Source organism: Salvelinus fontinalis, chromosome 30, assembly GCF_029448725.1.
Source record: "Salvelinus fontinalis isolate EN_2023a chromosome 30, ASM2944872v1, whole genome shotgun sequence".
Taxonomy (NCBI): Eukaryota; Metazoa; Chordata; class Actinopteri; order Salmoniformes; family Salmonidae; genus Salvelinus; species Salvelinus fontinalis.
Window position 1 is genome coordinate 10,689,333 of NC_074694.1, and position 21,275 is coordinate 10,710,607.

At 44.2% G+C, this 21,275-nt stretch overlaps 1 protein-coding gene across 1 annotated transcript; it reads left to right on the top strand.

Moving 5' to 3' along the window:
• Positions 1 to 13,347: 13,347 nt before the first annotated feature.
• On the top strand, positions 13,348 to 19,022 carry LOC129828621 (S-antigen protein-like). Its single transcript, XM_055889706.1, has 2 exons — positions 13,348 to 14,474; positions 14,566 to 19,022. Exons 1-2 carry the CDS (start codon positions 13,959 to 13,961, stop codon positions 14,707 to 14,709), a joined length of 660 nt encoding a protein of 219 aa, XP_055745681.1. The 5' UTR covers positions 13,348 to 13,958; the 3' UTR covers positions 14,710 to 19,022.
• The last annotated feature ends 2,253 nt before the right edge of the window (positions 19,023 to 21,275 follow it).

A 21,275-nucleotide genomic window follows, 5' to 3' on the forward strand; every position in this document is an offset into this window, starting at 1 on the left:
ACTAGTAGGACTGACTGTGAGTAGTGGCCTATAACTAGTAGGACTGACTGTGAGTAGTGGTCTGGAACTAGTAGGACTGACTGTGAGTAGTGGTCTATAACTAGTAGGACTGACTGTGAGTAGTGGCCTATAACTAGTTGGACTGACTGTGAGTAGTGGCCTATAACTAGTAGGACTGACTGTGAGTAGTGGCCTATAACTAGTAGGACTGACTGTGAGTAGTGGTCTATAACTAGTAGGACTGACTGAGTAGTGGCCCATAACTAGTAGGACTGACTGTGAGTAGTGGCCTATAACTAGTAGGACTGACTGTGAGTAGTGGTCTGGAACTAGTAGGACTGACTGTGAGTAGTGGTCTATAACTAGTAGGACTGACTGTGAGTAGTGGTCTGGAACTAGTAGGACTGACTGTGAGTAGTGGCCCATAAGTAGTAGGACTGACTTTCAGTAGTTGCCCATAACTAGTAGGACTGACTGTCAGTAGTGGCCTATAACTAGTAGGACTGACTGTGAGTAGTGGCTTATAACTAGTAGGACTGACTGTGAGTAGTGGCCTATAACTAGTAGGACTGACTGTGAGTAGTGGCCTATAACTAGTAGGACTGACTGTGAGTAGTGGCCTATAACTAGTAGGACTGACTGTGAGTAGTGGTCTGGAACTAGTAGGACTGACTGTGAGTAGTGGCCTATAACTAGTAGGACTGACTGTGAGTAGTGGTCTGGAACTAGTAGGACTGACTGTGAGTAGTGGTCTATAACTAGTAGGACTGACTGTGAGTAGTGGCCCATAACTAGTAGGACTGACTGTGAGTAGTGTTCTATAACTAGTAGGACTGACTGTGAGTAGTGGCCCATAACTAGTAGGACTGACTGTGAGTAGTGGCCTATAACTAGTAGGACTGACTGTGAGTAGTGGCCCATAAGTAGTAGGACTGACTTTCAGTAGTTGCCCATAACTAGTAGGACTGACTGTCAGTAGTGGCCTATAACTAGTAGGACTGACTGTGAGTAGTGGCCTATAACTAGTAGGACTGACTGTGAGTAGTGGCCTATAACTAGTAGGACTGACTGTGACTAGTGGCCCAGAACTAGAAGTCAAGGAGAGGCTGTCAGTGTGAGTGGAAAATGTGACATCATGAAGCATTCCATAAGGCAGGACAGAACGTTTGTGGTCGGATGTGTTTTTCAGAAGTTACGGAAGCCTGACTCGCGTGTGCCGCCTCCTTCGCTCTGTGAATCTGTGTTTGACGATTTTCATATTCTGTTTCACTGTTTTGTTTTAAGGGGGGGGGGGCTTCTGTTGATGTTGTTTTTCGGCTTTATTTCTAGCCATGCCAGATCTTGTGGTTTTCGCATTATGAAAGTCTACAGCACAGCCTTCCCACTGGGCACAGATATAAATTCTACACTGGTTCAACGTAATTTCATTGAAATTACAGTACGTGGAAACTACGTTGATTCAACCAGTGTGTGCCCAGTGGGTTTCCGTACCAGGCCGAGCAGGCTCAGCCAATAGGTTTCCACCGCATAACAACAATGTTTCAATTTGTCTAATCGGGGGTATTTAGGCTAAGTAAACTATTACTCTTTTGATTTCATCTGCAGCCCATGGCCCAGTCATACAGGCCTCTTATTCAAACCATTTGTGTGCGGTCTGGATTGAGGGGCGGAGGGTTGCGGAGGGACAGAGGGGGGAGGGGCGGGGTTAGGCAGTGGAGAGACGAGAATGGTGGGGGGGGGGGGATTTGGATAGCCCTGGGAGAAAGTCTGGGACGCTGAGAGTGAGAGGTATTGGCAGGGAGAACTAAACCACAGCTTGCGTGATTGTGGTTCTCCTTCAGCCTCTCTACTCCTTTCCCTTCTCTTCCGCCCAGCTCCCCCGAAGCACCTGCACGCACACAGCACCTTAACCCCCTGACCTTTGGCCCATGGCCTTGTCAGTGGAGACGCACCTCAGCAGTGTTTATTTGATAGGATTTGTTTCATTGGTGTTCTCAGTGCATAAAATTGGAATTATCCAGAATGCACAGTTACATTGAATGCACAGTGTTCATTAGGGCAAACAGTAGAAAATGAAAATGAGCGTTTTTAATATCAGTTCTTTTTATTTCATTTGTTGCACAACCCTCATCTGGTCATCGGAGCTGAGAGTGACAGATTAGATAGAGAGATAGATCAATCCATCGATCAATACAGTACACACAGTAGCAAGTGCTCAACCTTTGATTTGAGTGACACGATATGGGGTGGTGTGCAAAACAGCCGCTACATTCACCCAGACTATCTTTTTTTGGTGAGGTCATGGCACTCTCTCTGCTTACCTACCCTAGTCGGTCTCCTCCATCCCCTTGCCTTTCTCCCCACATCGATTTAGGATCATAACTAGTCTCATTAAAAAAAAGTCTTGAGAAGGACGCAAAAGCCAAAAGCCTGATCCAGCCAGCGAGTTTTTAATGGTACAGGTTTATAATGAAACACTCCTTGAGCCGTTCTCCCAAAGCGCTGACGTGATCCACTGGACACGGGCATATTAAAAGTGCACACTATTTATAAAGTGTGTGACTATTGGGGAGAAGGGGGGCGGGGAGGCGAGGCCGGCTGGGAGGATGTAGAGAGAGTTGTGTTGAAACCGTTGCAAAAACATATATATAAATAAACAATTAATTTTCACATTTTAGTGGATGACTACTAGACTTCATTCTGTTGTTGTAAATAGCAGATGTTTTGAGGTCATTGCTTAATTTCAATCACCCTCTCTCGGCTGGTGTTTTGTGGGCTGTAGTCATACTTAATGAGAGAGTCATGATGTGTTGTTGGTGGGTTGTGGTCTAGAGAAAGTGCCATGGCCATTCATACAGTGCTTTGACCTCCGTCCACACAATACGAACCACCATCGGTGATTTAAGTAATGCATCCTGTTTCTGCTCGGAGATGTGAAGTCCACACACACTTATGCCACATTATTCAATAAACTATAACATATTAAGCAATCCACACCTCTTCAAAATGGATGTGAGCTAAGGTTTGAGTCCATAAACCCCCTAAAGCGGAAATCACATGGAGAGATGCCCGTCAACGGCGTGAAATTTGCGCGCTAGTGTACCCAGCATCAATTCACATGCACTGCGTAGCGTATGCCAATATAATTGTCATGAACATTCATAATAAACAGTTGTATTAGTGACCCGTTTCAGGAAACTAGACTTATGTCGCACGTCACTACTTCACAGGAGAGCCATTTCAACATTTATTTTTTTATTTTTTTATTTATTTTACCGTTATTTTACCAGGTAAGTTGACTGAGAACACATTCTCATTTGCAGCAACGACCTGGGGAATAGTTACAGGGGAGAGGAGGGGGATGAATAACATAAACATAGATAATTTTTCTTTTAGCAAAATGCCTTTATTTGGGGCAGAAATTCCTTCTGGAACTTGTAAACTTTCATGTGCCTTAATAAAAAACTTGTATGCCATCTGTAAATACAAATACAATTGTTAAATTACGAGCCTAGTTAGTTTAGCCAAGGAAAAAGACAGGAACCTTCCCGCTAGCCATGATTGGCTGAGATAATGGATGGGCTGGACATGCCTAGAGATGAGTTCAGATTGGTCTGCCATGAAGCACGCTTCTGTTTATAACATGAGCTGCTCAGTATGTGTAGGTAATCCTTTCGAACACAGTTTTTTTTTAAAGATATCATGAAGAAATCCCTCGAAGAAGTTGACCGAGTTTTGAAATCAGTGGAAAGCACGGTGGAAGAAGAGTATGATAGCTAAGGAGATAAATGCTGGCGTTTGATCGCAAATATGCGGAGGGAGTTGAAAAGAGAATACACAGAATAAGGGTAACCATGGCATCTCTGACAGAGAGGAAGAAGCGTTTATCCATGTAAACGGGTAAGAGAGTCTAGCTAGCTACATTTTCAGATATAATATGTTTCTAATTTTGTCAGAAGTTGTTTTTATTGCAAGTTAAAGTGTACTGTTAACTAGCTAGCTAACGTTAGGTGGCTGGCTCGCTAGCTAACGCTATGTGTATGATCTGTGTAGTAATATTATTTGTATCTCAGAAATCCATTTGCATCGCTAGTTATAGCCTAATGTTAGTTAGCTAGCTGACATGGAACCCAGTTGGTTAGCTTTAGTTACCTGCAGGTTCATGCATGGTCGCAACATTATGAGGTGGGAGTATGGTTCATTGTTTAGCTAGCTAGCTACATAAAATACTCCACTATGCATCCTGCATCCTGTGCATGTGACAAATAAGTATTGATTTTATTTGATAGAACAACATGACCAGCACCAAAGTCAAATCAAATCAAAGTTTACTTGTCACGTGCGCCGAATACAACAGGTGTAGACCTTACAGTGAAATGCTTACTTACAGGCTCTAACCAATAGTGCAAAAAAGGTGTTAGGTGAACAATAGGTAAGTAAAGAAATAAAACAACAGTAAAAAGACAGGGTATATACAGTAGCGAGGCTATAAAAGTAGCGAGGCTACATACAGACACCGGTTAGTCTGGCTGATTTGAGGTAGTATGTACATGTAGATATGGTTAAATTAGGATATAATGATAGGCCAACGAGACAGTGTCCAAGTTCTACAATTCTCTGGTAGAATGCCCTGCTTTTATTTTGTCACTCACAACCGTAAGATATTTTCTCTAATTAGCTTTCCATTAACTTATAAATAAGGATCCTGTTGTGAGTTGATTTTCCTGCAATAACGAATAAAAAATGTGAACATTGTCAGCTGTGATATGGTCATTATTTGAACTGGCTAGCCAGTTAACTTAACGTTAGCTAACTAGATAACAAGCCAGAAATTAACCAAAACATTGTTTGTAAAGTTGCTTTATGTTGCCTGATTTGCTAGATCGACATTTACTAAATACATTTTTAAACTGATGTGTTTGTTGTTGTTTGTTTATAATACACCAGTTCTGATATTTTGCACCACTGATGTCATGCTGTCACGTTCCTGACCTATTTATGTTAGTTGTTATGTGTGTTAGTTGGTCAGGACGTGAGGTTGGGTGGGCATTCTATGTTTTCTGTTTCTGTGTTGGTTTTGGGTTGCCTGGTATGGCTCTTAATTAGAGGCAGGTGTTTGGCGTTCCTCTAATTAAGAGTCATATTTAGGTAGGCGTTGTCACAGTGTTCGTTGTGGGTGATTGTCTCCTGTGTCTGTGTTATGTCTTACACCATACGGGATTGTTTCGGTTGTTCGTTTCGTTTCGTTTCGATGTCGTCTGTTTCCTGTACGTGAGTTTATGTTTAGTTATGTAAGTTTATGTTCAGGTTTCGTCAACGTCGTTTTCTTGTTTTGTAGTTTTGAAAGTGTTTTGTTTTGTTTCGTGTTGCCATCGTATTTATAATAAAGATGGCTTATTTCCCAAATGCTGCGTTTTGGTCTGAAGATCCTTCTCTCCTCACCTCATCCGAGGATGAGGAGAGCGACAGCCGTTACAGAATCACCCACCACGCTAAGACCAAGCGGCAAGGGAAAACTAAACGGAGTAAGGGACAGGAGAGAAAGGAGCAATGGACATGGGATGATGTATTGGACGGAAAGGGTTGCTACACTTGGGAGGAGATCCTGGCTGGTAGGGATCGCCTCCCATGGGAACAGGTGGAGGCACTGAGGAGAGCAGAGGCTACCGGAGAGAGGAACCGGAGCTATGAGGGAACGCGTCTGGCATGGAAGCCAAAAAAGCCCGTAAGTAATTCCCAAAAATTTCTTGGGGGGGGGGCTAGGAGGTAGTGGGCCAAGGGCAGGTAGGAGACCTGCGCCCACTTCCCAGGCTTACCGTGGAGAGCGGGAGTACGGGCAGGCGCCGTGTTACGCAGTAGAGCGCACGGTGTCTCCTGTACGAGTGCATAGCCCAGTGCGGGTTATTCCACCTCCCCGCACTGGTAGGGCTAGATTGGGTATTGAGCCAGGTGTCATGAGGCCGGCTCAACGCGTCTGGTCTCCAGTGCGTCTCCTCGGGCCGGCATACATGGCACCTGCCTTACGCATGGTTTCCCCGGTTCGCCTACATAGGCCGGTGCGGGTTATTCCACCTCCCCGCACTGGTCGGGCAACCGGGAGCATTCAACCAGGTAAGGTTGGGCAGGCTCAATGCTCAAGAGAGCCAGTACGCCTCCACGGTCCGGTATTTCCGGCACCACCTCCCCGCCCCAGCCTAGTACCTACAGTGTCTACACTACGCACTAGGCTACCAGTGCGTATCCTGAGCCCTGTTCCTCCTCCACGCACTCTCCCTGTAGTGCGTGTATCTAGCCCGGTGCCTCCAGTTCCGGCCCCACGCACTAAGCTACCAGTGCGTCTCCAGAGCCCTGTACAAACTGTATCTTCTCCCCCTACTAATCCTGATGTGCTTGTCCTCAGCCCGGCGTCACCAGTGCCGGTACCACGCATCAGTTATAGAGTGGGCTTTGAGAATACAGTGTGCCCTGTCCCTGCTCCCCGCACTAGTAGGAAGGTGCTTATCCTTAGCCCGGTGCCTCCAGTTCCGGCACCACGCACCAGGTCTACAGTGCACCGTATCCGGCCAGAGCCATCCGTCTCCCCAGCGCCATCTGAGCCATCCGTCTCCCCAGCGCCATCTGAGCCATCCATCTCCCCAGCGCCATCTGAGCCATCCGTCTCCCCAGCGCCATCTGAGCCATCCGTCTGCCAGGAGCCTGCAAAGCCGCCCGTCTGCCATGAGCCTGCAAAGCCGCCCGTCTGCCATGAGCCTACAGAGCCATCCGCCAGACAGGAGCCGCTAGAGCCGTCAGCCAGACAGGAGCCGCTAGAGCCGTCAGCCAGACAGGATCTGCCAGAGCCGCCAACCAGACAGGATCTGCCAGAGCCGCCAACCAGACAGGATCTGCCAGAGCCGCCAACCAGACAGGATCTGCCAGAGCCGCCAACCAGACAGGATCTGCCAGAGCCGCCAACCAGACATGAGCAGCCAGAGCCGTCAGAGCGCCATGAGCAGCCAGAGCCGTCAGAGCGCCATGAGCAGCCAGAGCCGTCAGAGCGCCATGAGCGTCGAGAGCCGTCAGAGCGCCATGAGCGTCGAGAGCCGTCAGCCTGCCATGAGCGTTGAGAGCCGTCAGCCTGCCATGAGCGTCGAGAGCCGTCAGCCTGCCATGAGCGTCGAGAGCCGTCAGCCTGCCATGAGCGTCGAGAGCCGTCAGCCTGCCATGAGCGTCGAGAGCCGTCAGCCTGCCATGAGCGTCGAGAGCCGTCAGACAGCCATGAGCGTCGAGAGCCGTCAGCCAGCCATGAGCGTCGAGATTCGTCAGTCAGCCATGAGCTGCCCTTCAGCCTGAAACGGCTAGATACCCAGAACTGCCCATCAGTCCAGAGCTGTCTCTCTGTCCGGAGCTGCCTTTCAGTCCGGAGTTGCCCCTCTATCCTGATCTCCCTCTCTATCTTGATCTACCTCTATATTCTTATCTATCCCTCTGTCTTGATTTATCTCTCTGTCCCGGTGCTGTCCTTATTAGTGATGTTATTAAGAGGATTTTGTGGGGGTAAAAAGAGGGTGGACATTCTTGGAGGGAGGAAGCTAGGATGGATTATGGTGGGGTGGGGACCTCGCCCGGAGCCTGAGCCACCACCGTGGTTAGATGCCCACCCAGACCCTCCCCTAGACTTTGTGCTGGTGCGTCCGGAGTTCGCACCTTGTGGGGGGGGTAATGTCACGTTCCTGACCTATTTATGTTAGTTGTTATGTGTGTTAGTTGGTCAGGACGTGAGGTTGGGTGGGCATTCTATGTTTTCTGTTTCTGTGTTGGTTTTGGGTTGCCTGGTATGGCTCTTAATTAGAGGCAGGTGTTTGGCGTTCCTCTAATTAAGAGTCATATTTAGGTAGGCGTTGTCACAGTGTTCGTTGTGGGTGATTGTCTCCTGTGTCTGTGTTATGTCTTACACCATACGGGATTGTTTCGGTTGTTCGTTTCGTTTCGATGTCGTCTGTTTCCTGTACGTGAGTTTATGTTTAGTTATGTAAGTTTATGTTCAGGTTTCGTCAACGTCGTTTTCTTGTTTTGTAGTTTTGAAAGTGTTTTGTTTTGTTTCGTGTTGCCATCGTATTTATAATAAAGATGGCTTATTTCCCAAATGCTGCGTTTTGGTCTGAAGATCCTTCTCTCCTCACCTCATCCGAGGATGAGGAGAGCGACAGCCGTTACACATGCTGCCTGTCGTTGTTTTTGTGTTTATACTTTTTCTGAACGACAACGACAAGTTTGACGTCGGACGACAATGATGTCACGATGTTCATGATGACAACTGTCTCCAGACATGTGGATAGATGTAGTATAAACCAGCCTTTAGTCTTGAAATCTGTGGTTGTTTACTACACTACATTATTCTCTCTGTTTAGCACATGGTCTCACATGTGAATCCTTAAAGAGATGGGCGGGGCTAAGGCGTAAGAGGTTGTGAACGATGCTGAATGGGTGTAGACAAAGAAGAGCTCTCCAGTAGGTACCAAAATATTCACTGGACATTTTCTCACAAATGGGGTTACAAGTCGAATTAAATGTTCAATTGTTCCTCAATTGGTGGTTGGTCGCATTTGTTCGCTATGGGAGTTATTGTTGTGGGTTCCTTTTTATTCACCTTAGATGTCCTACAGGAGCCACCGTACCTGTGCTAAACTGTCGTTGCTTTGCTATTTCCAGCATGAGCATGCTGGTTCGCACGCTTAAAAAAAACAAATCTGTTTTGTTTGAATGGGCTTAAGAACTCTCTCCATTCAAGCATGCCTAGTTTGGTTAGCAGTGCATTCTATTCATTAGGCTATGTAAAAATGGGAATAAATCACCCAGTGTCCGCCACCACCACCGTTGCCTCCAACTGCACTGTCCCAGTCTACACAGTTCACACACGCTTTAATGATTTCTTCATGATTGGATGTCTAAATAATTCCATGTGTGGCCGCCTTCGGGCTTGGACGCCATGACGACTCTGCCGGATCTGGTTACTATGCTCAATCTTTCACCCAGGCGGCTGTGTGTCTGTGTTCGTGTCTGTCTGTGTGTCTGCGTGTGTGTCTGTGACTCCTCTCTCACCTCGGTTACTTAACTTTGAACCACTGAACACTGCTGCCTGTCCAGGGTGGACACAACGACCGTGTGATGTCATTTCCTCATCGAGGGGCATCTGCTCAATCCCATGTGGTAGCAGTGGTTATAGGACACCTACAGAGGGTATTCAGACCCCTTGACTTTTTCCACATTTTGTAATGTTACAGCCTTATTCTAAAATGAATTAAATAAAACATTTCCCTCATCAATCTACACACAATACCCCATAATGACAAAGCAAAAAAAAGAAAGGTTTTTAGACCTTTTTGCAAAAAATATATAAATAAAAAACAGAAATACCTTATTTACGTAAGTATTCAGACCCTTTATTATGAGACTCAACATTGAGCTCAGGTGCATCCTGTTTCCATTGATCATCCTTGAGATGTTTCTACAACTTGATTGGAGTCCACCTGTGGTAAATTCAAATGATTGGACATAATTTGGATAGGCACACACCTGTCTATATAAGGTGCCACACTTCTTCATTCTTAACTAGAATAAGTTTGGAACCACCAAGACTCTTCCTAGAGCTGGCCGTCTCAGTCTACTAGTAGACTGTAGCAGACTGTAGTAGAATGTACAACATCCTCACGTAGCCTAACCACATAACCTGTAGATCATTAATTAAAACTCAACCTCTCCTCTCTCTTCTCATTCTCTCTTCTTCTCCTTCTCTTCTCATTCTCTCTTCTCCTTCTCTTCTCATTCTCTCTTCTCCTTCTCTCTTCTCCTTCTCTCTTCTTCTCTCTTCTCTTCCCTCCTCCCTCTTCTCCTTCTCTCTTCCCTCTTCTCCTTCTCTCTTCTCCTTCTCTCTTCCCTCTTCTCTCTTCTCCTTCTCTCTACTCCTTCTCTCTTCTCCTTCTCTCTCGTCTCCTTCTCTCTTCTCTCCTCTCTCTTCTCCCTCCTCTCCTCTCTCTTCTCCCTTCCCTCCTCTCCTCTCTCTTCTCTCTTCTCTTTCTCTCTGCACCCTCTCTCTTCTCCTCCTCTCTTCATATCTCTTTTTCTTCTCCTTTTCTTCTCTCTTCCCATTCTCTCTTTTTTTTCTTCTTCTCCTTCTCTCTTCTCCTTCTCTCTTTCCTTCTTTTCTCTCTCTCTTCTCTTCTCCTTCTTTTCTCCTTCTCTCTTCTCGTCTCCTCTCCTCATTCTCTCTTCTTCTTCTCATTCTCTCTTCTCCTTCTCATTTCTTCTTCTCTTCTCCTTCTCTCTTCTTCTCCTTATCTCATCTTCTTCTCCTACTCTCTTCTCCTTCTCTCTTCTCCTCTCCTCTCTCTTCTCTCTTCTTCCTTCTCTTCTCTCTCTTCTATCTTCTCTTTCTCTCTGCACCCTCTCTCTTCTTCTCCTCTCTTCATATCTCTTTTTCTTCTCCTTTTCTTCTCTCTTTTTTTCTTATTCTCCTTCTCTCTTCTCCTTCTCTCTTTCCTTCTTTTCTCTCTCTCTTCTCCTCTCCTTCTTTTCTCCTTCTCTCTTCTCTTCTCATTCTCTCCTCATTCTCTCTTCTTCTTCTTCTCATTCTCTCTTCTCCTTCTCATTTCTTCTTCTCTTCTCCTTCTCTCTTCTTCTTCTCCTTATCTCTTCTTCTTCTCCTTATCTCTTCTCCCTTCCCTCCTCCTATCTTCTCCTTCTCTCTTCTCCTCTCTTCTTCTCCCTTCTCTCTTCTCATTCTCCTTCTCTCTTCTCCCTTCCCTCCTCCTTCTATCTTCTCCTTCTCTCTTCTCCGTCTTACTTCTTCTCCATTCCCTCTTCTCCTTCTCCCTTCTTCTTCTCCCTTCCCTCTTCTATTTTCCGTCTCTCTTCTCCTTCTCTCTTCCCTCCTCTCTCTTCTTCTCCTTCTCTTGTCTTCTTCTCTTGTCTTCTTCTCCTTCTCTCTTCTCCTTCTCCCTTCTTTCTTCTTCTCTTCTCCTTCTCTCTTCTTCTTCTCCTTATCTCTTCTTCTTCTCCTTATCTCTTCTCCCTTCCCTCCTCCTATCTTCTCCTTCTCTCTTCTCCTCTCTTCTTCTCCCTTCTCTCTTCTCATTCTCCTTCTCTCTTCTCCCTTCCCTCCTCCTTCTATCTTCTCCTTCTCTCTTCTCCGTCTTACTTCTTCTCCATTCCCTCTTCTCCTTCTCCCTTCTTCTTCTCCCTTCCCTCTTCTATTTTCCGTCTCTCTTCTCCTTCTCTCTTCCCTCCTCTCTCTTCTTCTCCTTCTCTTGTCTTCTTCTCTTGTCTTCTTCTCCTTCTCTCTTCTCCTTCTCCCTTCTTTCTTCTTCTCTTCTCCTTCTCTCTTCTTCTTCTCCTTATCTCTTCTTCTTCTCCTTATCTCTTCTCCCTTCCCTCCTCCTATCTTCTCCTTCTCTCTTCTCCTCTCTTCTTCTCCCTTCTCTCTTCTCATTCTCCTTCTCTCTTCTCCCTTCCCTCCTCCTTCTATCTTCTCCTTCTCTCTTCTCCGTCTTACTTCTTCTCCATTCCCTCTTCTCCTTCTCCCTTCTTCTTCTCCCTTCCCTCTTCTATTTTCCGTCTCTCTTCTCCTTCTCTCTTCCCTCCTCTCTCTTCTCCTTCTCTTGTCTTCTTCTCTTGTCTTCTTCTCCTTCTCTCTTCTCCTTCTCCCTTCTCTCTTCTCTCTTCTCCTTCTCTCCTCTCTTATCTCTTGTATCTTCTCTCTTCTCCTTCTCTATTTTCCTTCTCTTTTCTCCTTGTCTCTTCTCTCTTTTCTTCTCTCTTCCCATTCTCTATTTTTCTTCATTCTTTTCCTTCTCTCTCTTTTCCTTATTTTCTCTCTTTTCCTTCTCCATTCTCTCTTCTCCTTCTCTTGTCTTCTTCTTCTCTTGCCTTCTCTCTTCTTCTCTCCTCTCTTATCTCTTGTATCTTCTCTCTTGTCTCTTTTCCTTCTCTCTTTTCTCCTTCTCTTCTCTCTTTCTTCTCCTTCTCTCTTTTTCTTATTTCTTCTCCTTCTCTCTTCTCTTCTCCTTCTCTCCTCATTCTCTCTTCTTCCTCTCCTTCTCTCTTCTTCTCATTCTCTCTTCTCCTTCTCTCTTCCTCTCCTTCTCTCTTCTCTTCTCCTTCTCTCCTCATTCGCTCTTCTTCTTCTCCTTCTCTCTTCTTCTCCTTCTCTCTTCTTCTCATTCTCTCTTCTTCTCTCTTCTTCTGCTTCTCTCTTCTCCTTCTTTTCTCTTTCTCTTCTTCTGCTTCTCTCTTCTCCTTCTTTTCTCTCTCTCTTCTCCTCTCCTTCTTTTCTCCTTCTCTCTTCTCTTCTCCTTCTCTCCTCATTCTCTCTTCTTCTTCTCTTCTCCTTCTCTCTTCTCCTTCTCATTTCTTCTTCTCTTCTCCTTATCTCTTCTCCTTCTCTCTTCTTCTCCCTTCTCTCTTCTCATTCTCCTTCCCTCTTCTCCCTTCCCTCCTCCTTCTATCTTCTCTCTTCTCCGTCTTACTTCTTCTCCATTCCCTCTTCTCCTTCTCCCTTCTTCTTCTCCCTTCCCTCTTCTCTTCTCCGTCTCTCTTCTCCTTCTCTCTTCCCTCCTCTCTCTTCTTCTTCTCCTTCTCTTGTCTTCTTCTCTTGTCTTCTTCTCCTTCTCTCTTCTCCTTCTCCCTTCTCTCTTCTCTCTTCTCCTTCTCTCCTCTCTTACCTCTTGTATCTTCTCTCTTCTCCTTCTCTCTTTTCTTATTTTCTTCTTCTCTCTTCTCCTTCTCTCTTTTCCTTCTCTTTTCTCCTTGTCTCTTCTCTCTTTTTTTCTCTCTTCCCATTCTCTATTTTTCTTCATTCTTCTCCTTCTCTCTTTTCCTTATTTTCTCTCGTCTCCTTCTCTCTTCTCCTTCTCTTGTCTTCTTCTTCTCTTGCCTTCTCTCTTCTTCTCTCCTCTCTTATCTCTTGTATCTTCTCTCTTGTCTCTTTTCCTTCTCTATTTTCTCCTTCTCTTCTCTCTTTCTTCTCCTTCTCTCTTTTTCTCTTCTCCTTCTCTCTTCTCTTCTCCTTCTCTCCTCATTCTCTCTTCTTCTCCTTCTCTCTTCTTCTCATTCTCTCTTCTCCTTCTCTCTTCTTCTCCTTCTCTCTTCTCTTCTCCTTCTCTCCTCATTCGCTCTTCTTCTTCTCCTTCTCTCTTCTTCTCCTTCTCTCTTCTTCTCATTCTCTCTTCTCCTTCTCTCTTCTTCTCATTCTCTCTTCTCCTTCTCTCTTTTCTTCTTCTTCTAAAAGTTTTGTTAGCGCGTTGACTTCTTCTAAAAGTAATTGGAAAGGTAGTTACAAATTATTTGTGACATTGTGGTTACAATAAAGAATGTAAACAAGATGTAAACAAGATGCTGTGCTATTATTTACAGTAGTGATGGACAGCTGGTGGCATTTTGAAAACAGGTTTTCAAACACTTGTAGCCCGATTAGCAGGACAATACTCTTTATAGCCAGGCTACTGTAGGTGTGAACATCCCCCTACAAGCAAAAATTGACATTGCGACCGAAGAGAACAGACGAAATGGACATCGCTTTCATTAAGCCAGCTTCTTTCTATGGTGCTACCTGTTCCAGGGTTAGGACCGTAACCACGAGAGGACTTGAAAATGAGCAGGAGCTGAGAGGATCACCAAAACTAAAAGGTATTTTGGTTTCAGTGCATTTTCTTTCAAATAAAAAAGTATATAGCCTATCAATGTGTAGGCATACTGTGTAAGAAAATCGATAATTAAATAAAGGTTATTTATTTTTATTTTTATTGTCTACTAAAAACGTGAATGTGTTTTTGCAGAGCATATAAACATGCCGACAACCATCTGTGGAGATCAGTGGACAACGGGCTGGACAACGGGCTGGACAACGGGCCGGACAAAGGGCCGGAAAACGGGCCGGACAACGGGCCGGACAATGGGCCGGACAAAGGGCAGGGCGCCGGGCAATGGGCCGGACAACGGGCCGGACAAAGGGCCGGGCAACGGGCCGGATAACGGGCCGGACAATGGGCCGGACAAAGGGCCGGACAAAGGGCAGGGCGCCGGGCAATGGGCCGGACAACGGGCCGGACAAAGAGCCGGACAACGGGCCGGACAAAGGGCCGGGCAACGGGCCGGATAACGGGCCGGACAAAGGGCAGGACAACGGGCCGGGCAACGGGCCGGACAACGGGTCAGACAAAGAGCCGGACAAAGGGCCGGGCAACGGGCCGGATAACGGGCCGGACAAAGGGCAGGACAACGGGCCGGACAAAGGGCCGGGCAACGGGCCGGACAACGGGTCGGACAAAGAGCCGGACAAAGGGCCGGGCAACGGGCCGGACAAAGGGCCGGACAACGGGCCGGGCAACGGGCCGGACAAAGAGCCGGGCAACGGGCCGGACAACGGGCCGGACAAAGAGCTGGACAACGGGCGGGACAACGGGCCGGATCCGAAAAGACGCATGGTTTCCAAGAAAACGGTTAGTTTTGCTAGATTCTTAAAATGTGTACGCAGCATTTGTGTGTTGGAGTCACTTTTAATTCTTAATTGATCTACCGTTTCTATCATAGGCCACTGTAATCGATGGGGGGCTCAGGGCGGTACCATTCTGCTCATCTGATGAAGGTGCACATGGATCAGATTCAAACTTTGAAGACCGAGATCGAGTCATTGGAGGCAGAGCAGCAGAACAGAAACATTATTGGAGGGCATAGATATGGGCGACAGCTGATGCATTGGTCCAGAGCCAGGCGGTATTGGCGGAGAGTCAGGTGGAGAATGACGCGTTGAAGAGGGCGAGGAACGAGATGGAGTCACAATCCATGCCAGGCACACCTGTGAGCTCTGGATCTCCACCTCCGTCAGGCAGAGTCAACATACCTGGCGGGTTCATCAGGTCGTCGGTTCACCCTGACATTTCCATTCCTCTTCTGACAACAGAACTTGACCAACTGCTCACCAGGCACAGCAAGGGCCGTCCGGACCATTATGTTGTTCTGCTATAGCCCAATAAACAAATGCAGGTGGCTTATATCTTTAAAAATATTTAAATGCTTTATTATCCAAATGTAAAAGCATTTACTGTACAGTACTGTATTTCTTCATCAGCATCTTTATGTTTTTGTTAATCAAATATTAATCAAAATACTCTTTCAAAATGCTGATGTTTCTTTAGTTAAGGATCCATTAAAGAATTACTATGAGAATAAATATCACTGAATTAAAGAAATATTGAAACAAAGTTGCCTAATTGTTGCTTACTGGAAAATATTCTTTCAAAGACACACGGTCACATTGCACAGCACCATTATGGCTATTAGCAGGGCTATATTTTGGCCTTTATGGGCAGCACACAATTGGCCCAGAGTTTCTCTCCCTCTAAAAACAGAAATAAATGTTTTGGCCTTTACAAATACTATTTTGGCCTTTATTCATATTACAATCGCTCACTTTCATTTTTTTTAAAATAACCTCCAAAATATCATTATATATTATCAAGTTGATGGCACAGTCATATAGCCCGGGCACCTATATAAAGCCGAGTGACTCACTCATTCATGGCTTTGGATCAAACTAAATAAGTACCAATATTCTTTCTGATAGTCTTAATAAGCAAATGTTTGGGTTATCCTGACCTGGACACCATGTACAGTATTATGGGCTATTAGCAGGACAATATACCTTTACCAACACCGCTCTGTATTTTGATACTTTGTGGATGGGGGCTCTGGAGTGGATGGGGGCTCCCGCAGTGCAAAATGCGTTGCTACAGATGCAGGTTTGATACCCGTGCCGGCCGCCACTGGGATTGATACCCGTGCCGGCCGCCCCATCCACAAAGTCCTCCAATCCTCTATATGTAATTATTGGCAGAGAGTCACGTCATCTTTTTTGATGTACTGTAGGCCTACCGTAGGCGACATGAGTCTCACTAGTGTTGAGTAATGTGCTGTTAAAGGTGGTGTAGGTCTTATTTATTTAAAGAGCATATTGAAGTTAGAAGCAATAGCCTACAACTATTTTAGCACCGTTTTGCGCTGCTCTGAGACAAGCATGGGGACTGGTCTTGATTAATCAATGAGATTTTTATATTCACTGAATGTCCGTTTGGATATTGGTTAGACTACAATCATACAATTATGGTGTAGAAATGTTATGCTCTTGTAACCTTTATTTAACTAGGCAAGCCAGTTAAGAACAAACTCTTATTTACAAGGACAGTCTACTCCTCCCTCCTCATCGGGGAATTGAACCCCGGTCTCCCGCATGCCCTCACGACACGGGATTCTTTAGCTAAACAGCCCAGTACTGTAGCCTACTCCCGACCGTCACGTTGTACAGCGCCATATTTTCCATTCCATCCTAATGGAATAGAAATACCATAATATGAATCAAATTAATTCAGCAACATTTCTTAAAATCTGTCCCATATACTATGTTCTTACAAAACAATGTTTTAAATTCTCTAGTACAGCCTCTATTGAAGGCTATCAAATCTCAAAGATGCCCTCTGGTGGTCAAACTAGCACTAACTAGCATTAAAGGTACCAGTGGTTGGCACTTAAATAACGTGCCATTGAATTCTGCGGCACCACGCAAGCTGTGCCGCAGTACGCTGCAACGTTAGTAGGAGGAATCACTGTAGCAAGCTGTCATGGTCAAGACATACAGACTCAGTGGTTGCTAAAATGGGAAGAGGTCTGTTCATGATAAGGCGTTGCGAGGCCTTGACATCTAAGTCAACCAGGGAGGTCCTACAGGCCCTAGTTTTGTTGCACCTGGACTACTGCCCAGTTGTGGGGTCATTTGCAGCAAAGAAGGACATAGGAAAATTCCAGTTGGTTCAGAACAGAGCAGCATGTATTGTACTTAAATATATATAGAGGGAAATGCCAAGAGTTTACAAAGCTGTCATCAAGACATGGAGTGGCTACTTTGAAGAATCTCAAATATAACATATATTTTGATTTGTTTAACACTTTTTTGGTTACTACATGATTCCGTATGCGTTATTTCATAGTTTTGATGTCTTCACTATTTTTCTACAATGTAGAAAATAGTACAAATATAGAAAAACCCTTGAATGAGTAGGTGTGTCCAAACTTTTGACCGGTAGTGTGTATTATGTATTGTATGTATTCTATTTGTTCTTTTGTTTCATTTTTGGACCACAGGAAGACTAGCTGCTGCCTTGGCTGCTGCTAATTGGGGACCCTAATAAAATACTAAAATGAACACCTCTAGTTTAAAACATGGAGTTTTATATTCCTTCTTTCACTCTTTACCAATTACTGAACTGCATAAACTTGAATTGTTGTTGGCTGTCTTTCCTATAGGTTCTGTGTCTCACTAATGGGTCTAGAGGAAATAATATATTCCTCAAATCACTCATTAAAATATAGTGGAATCTTAGTTTTTAAAGCTGTCTCAATCATAATCTTCATCTACTTTGTGTTAGTCTACCTATAACACCTGTCTCCTAAAACAAACAGAGTTGACCCAGTCATTTTATATATAGGCAGTGATTAAGTACATTTAACTGTACAATCAGTGGAATTAATAATACACCAGAGGAGGATGGAGAGCAGCACGGAAAATATATGTAATCTAGTGTAAACCACACACACAGACACACAGACACACAGACAGAGCATGTCCTGTGAAGCCATTAAGTCACTTTGCATGCAACAGAGAGCTCACATGTACACATCGGTGATTCCCCCAAATCTGTGGTGGTGTGTGAAAGGTCCAAACATCAGGACCGGCTCATGGTTTGTTTGCATTTCTCCATAATGAGGTACGGTGACAGATTGACCTATTCAGGGAGGTAAAAGCACAACCAACTGAAGAGCAGACAGGCTACTTTAAATGGATTGGAAGATGGTTCATTCATTCTTACATAACAGAGTAGAATGGAGTAGCCGTCACTCTAAATATAACCCACTGGGCAAACACTGGTTGAATCAAGGTTGTTTCCAAGTCGTTTCAATGAAATGACGTTGAACCAACGTGGAATAGACGTTGAATTGACGTCTGTACCCGCTGGGAAGATTGTTATCATTAGTGTAGTCCTATTTCCCAGGCTATAGTCCACACCTGGGTTCAAACACTATTTAATCTATTTCAAATACTTTAGCTGTGCCTGAATTGGCTTGCTTCTCACAATGGAACCAATAGACAAGTTCCAAAAGTTGAAAACCCCACACATCTGACACTCCAGGCCAGGTTGGATCAAACGCTCTATGTGTTTGAAAGATTTGGAATAGTTTTTGAACCCCGGTGTGGTTCCGTCATGTCTGTGTTTATTCCAGGAGCCACATGGTGTTATTGATCCTCAAAACAGACAGAGGAACAGGAAGGGCAACAGATTTTATCTCACTATTTACAAAACAGGGTGAACAACGAATGCACCTGTTTCTGCCCTTAACCTTCAGGCTGACTTTTTTTGACTGTATCTTCTACTCTTTTTTCCTCCTGTTGTGTCCAGTGTGTGTGTGTGGCCTGACTGATATTAAAGTGTGTTGTAGATCTTGTATTAGTTCCATCTCAGACCTTTGATCGTATAGAAAGAAAAACAACACCAGCAAGATGATGCAACCAAGATGTTATTCTTTAGCAATCGTTGAGAATGGGGGACAGGAAGTGAGACACATGCTATTTCCTGTTTCTATCCTATTCACCACAGTACACCGAACCCTTTCTCCGTTTGTCATAACTTCCCAAAATAAAATATGACTTATTTCTTTGATTTGTTCTTTTTTTTAAGGCCTCTCATATTATTTTTAATAGAAATAATCAAAAACAAATGCAGGCCATAATTTTATAGTATGAAATGACTGCATACTAATATTTAATGATTTCTTTTGCAGACAATGTTTCTCTGTTTCCATCCGATTTCTTGAGAGGTCCTGGTCAATACAGGTAGCCAAGAGTGGCAGAGAGAACACAGGTTAAACACCAAGCCGTTGTGTCTACAGTAGGTATCCGGGCTAGTCTTCTCACACTGTGTGTGTGTGTGTTGTGTTTGTTTGTGTGCGTGCGTGTGTGCAGGGGTGGGGAAGAGGGGGGTGGGGGCAGTAAGCTAGGCCAGTAAAAATGCTCATTTGAGATCTGAGCTTGTGACCCCCCCAGAAATAGCTATTTTACATCTTCCCTCACATACTCTAAAAGTCACAATGACCTTTTTAACAGGCATCAACCACTGCTGGTGTTGAAACATTAAAAGAACACATTTTTATTCCTGCCCCCCTTCAAACCAAAAGTCAGTCTACCCTGCGTGCCAAATATATTACAACAATAAATGTTTTCCTTTGGCTCCAGTTCAGAGTTGAGATATCAATATTATTGTTGTTATAAATTGTTTTCTCAGAGAACACTTGATGTTCACTATATAATTAATTTGACTGGAAGATCAATTCAGGCCAACCGTGTAAAAAATAAAAAAGACCTGTTGGCCAAATCTTACCTCACCGGGGTTCAAGGCGGTCTTGAATTGAACTGAATAACTTTATTGATCACCTTCAAGGGCACCAAGCACAGTTGGCCATACAAGTAACTCCAGTCCAGACTGTTGAAGAGCCATAAACTGTTTATTTCACTGCTTTGTTTGTTCATGTCTGAATTCAAGTTAACACAATACTGAGATATTGCTGCACCATTGACATTACGAGGTATTTGTGAAACCTTGTGTCCATTTTAGACCAGAGCCAAGAACAAGCTCAGTTAAGTAACGGGAGAAAGGAAGTGCATTTTTCAGGACAATGACACTTCTGGATCAAAGGAAGTGAGAGAGACAACCTGTCATTTTTTATTTATTTAACTAGGCAAGTCAGTTAAGAACAAATTCTTATTTTACAATGAAGGCCTCCTGTGGACAACATTGGGCCAATTGTGCGCAGCCCTATGGGACTCCCGATCACGGACTGTTATGATACAGCCTGGGATCAAACCAGGGACCGTTGCGCCACTCGGGAGCCCACCAATTTGGAAGGAATAGAAATGTTCTAAACTATCTAAATGCTGACCACCATGAAAACCCCCCAGAATCCACACACTCCAGAACTCCTTAGTAGTGAGAAAGGAAAAGAAAATCTGTGGCCTGCCTGCCTTGTTACATTCCACATTCAATACATTTCCTCCTCATCTCAAGCTGGGAAGGTCATTAGTAGACTGCTGTTCGGGAACCAGGGGCCTGCCAAAACCCCTTCCTTTTTCCCCCAACTCCTGCTGCATTTCCCGGGGTCAAGACAAGTCTGAAACTGGGTCTGGTTCTTACCGAGATCCGAGGCTTATGTCAAGGAGACACTGTCAAACCTCCCATAAGAAAATCAAAATGCATTTCACTATATTTAACATCATGTAAAATGTATTCTAGTGTCTTCCAGAAAGTATTGACACGCCTTGACTTTTTCCATATTATGTTGTGTTACAAGGTAGGATTAAAATGGATTTAATTATATTTGTTTGTCAATGATGTATATAAAATACTCTGTAATGTCAAAGTTGAAGAAAATTTCTAACATTTGTTAAAATAAATATGAAAAATGAAACAATAATACATCTTGATGAGATAAGTATTCAACCCACTGAGTCAATACATGTTAGAATCACCTTTGGCAGCGATTAAAGCTGTGAGTCTTTCTGGGTAAATCTCTAAGAGCTTTACACACCTGGATTGTACAATATTTGCATATTATTATTTTTTTAATTCTTCAAGCTCTGTCAAGTTGGTTGTTGATCAGACAGCCATTTTCAAGTATTCTTTGTGAGACATTGGAAAACCTCCCTGGTCTTTGTGGTTGAATCTGTGTTTAAAATTCACTGCTCGACTGAGGGATCTTACAGATAATTGTATGTTTGGGGTACAGAGATGAGGTAGTCACTGAAAAATCATGTTCAACACTATTATTGTGAGTCCATGCAACTTATTATGTGACTTGTTAAGCACATTTGTACTTATTTAGGTTTGCCATAACAAAGAGGTTGAATACCTATTGACTCAAGACATTTCAGTTTTTTATTTGTTATAAGTTTGTAAAAATGTCTAAAAAACATCATTTGACTTTGACACTAATGAGTATTGTGTGTAGGCCAGTGACACAAAATCTATATTTAATCCATTTTAAATATTATCTGAAGGCACTTTTACTCAAGCGCATGTAATGCTTGACAATATTCCAGAACTGCTTGGCTATGTCGTTTATCCTACAGAGTGGCTAGATTGGTTCTTATTTCTCTTAAATTACTCTTTACATATTGATCAATGGAGATGCTTTTTTTG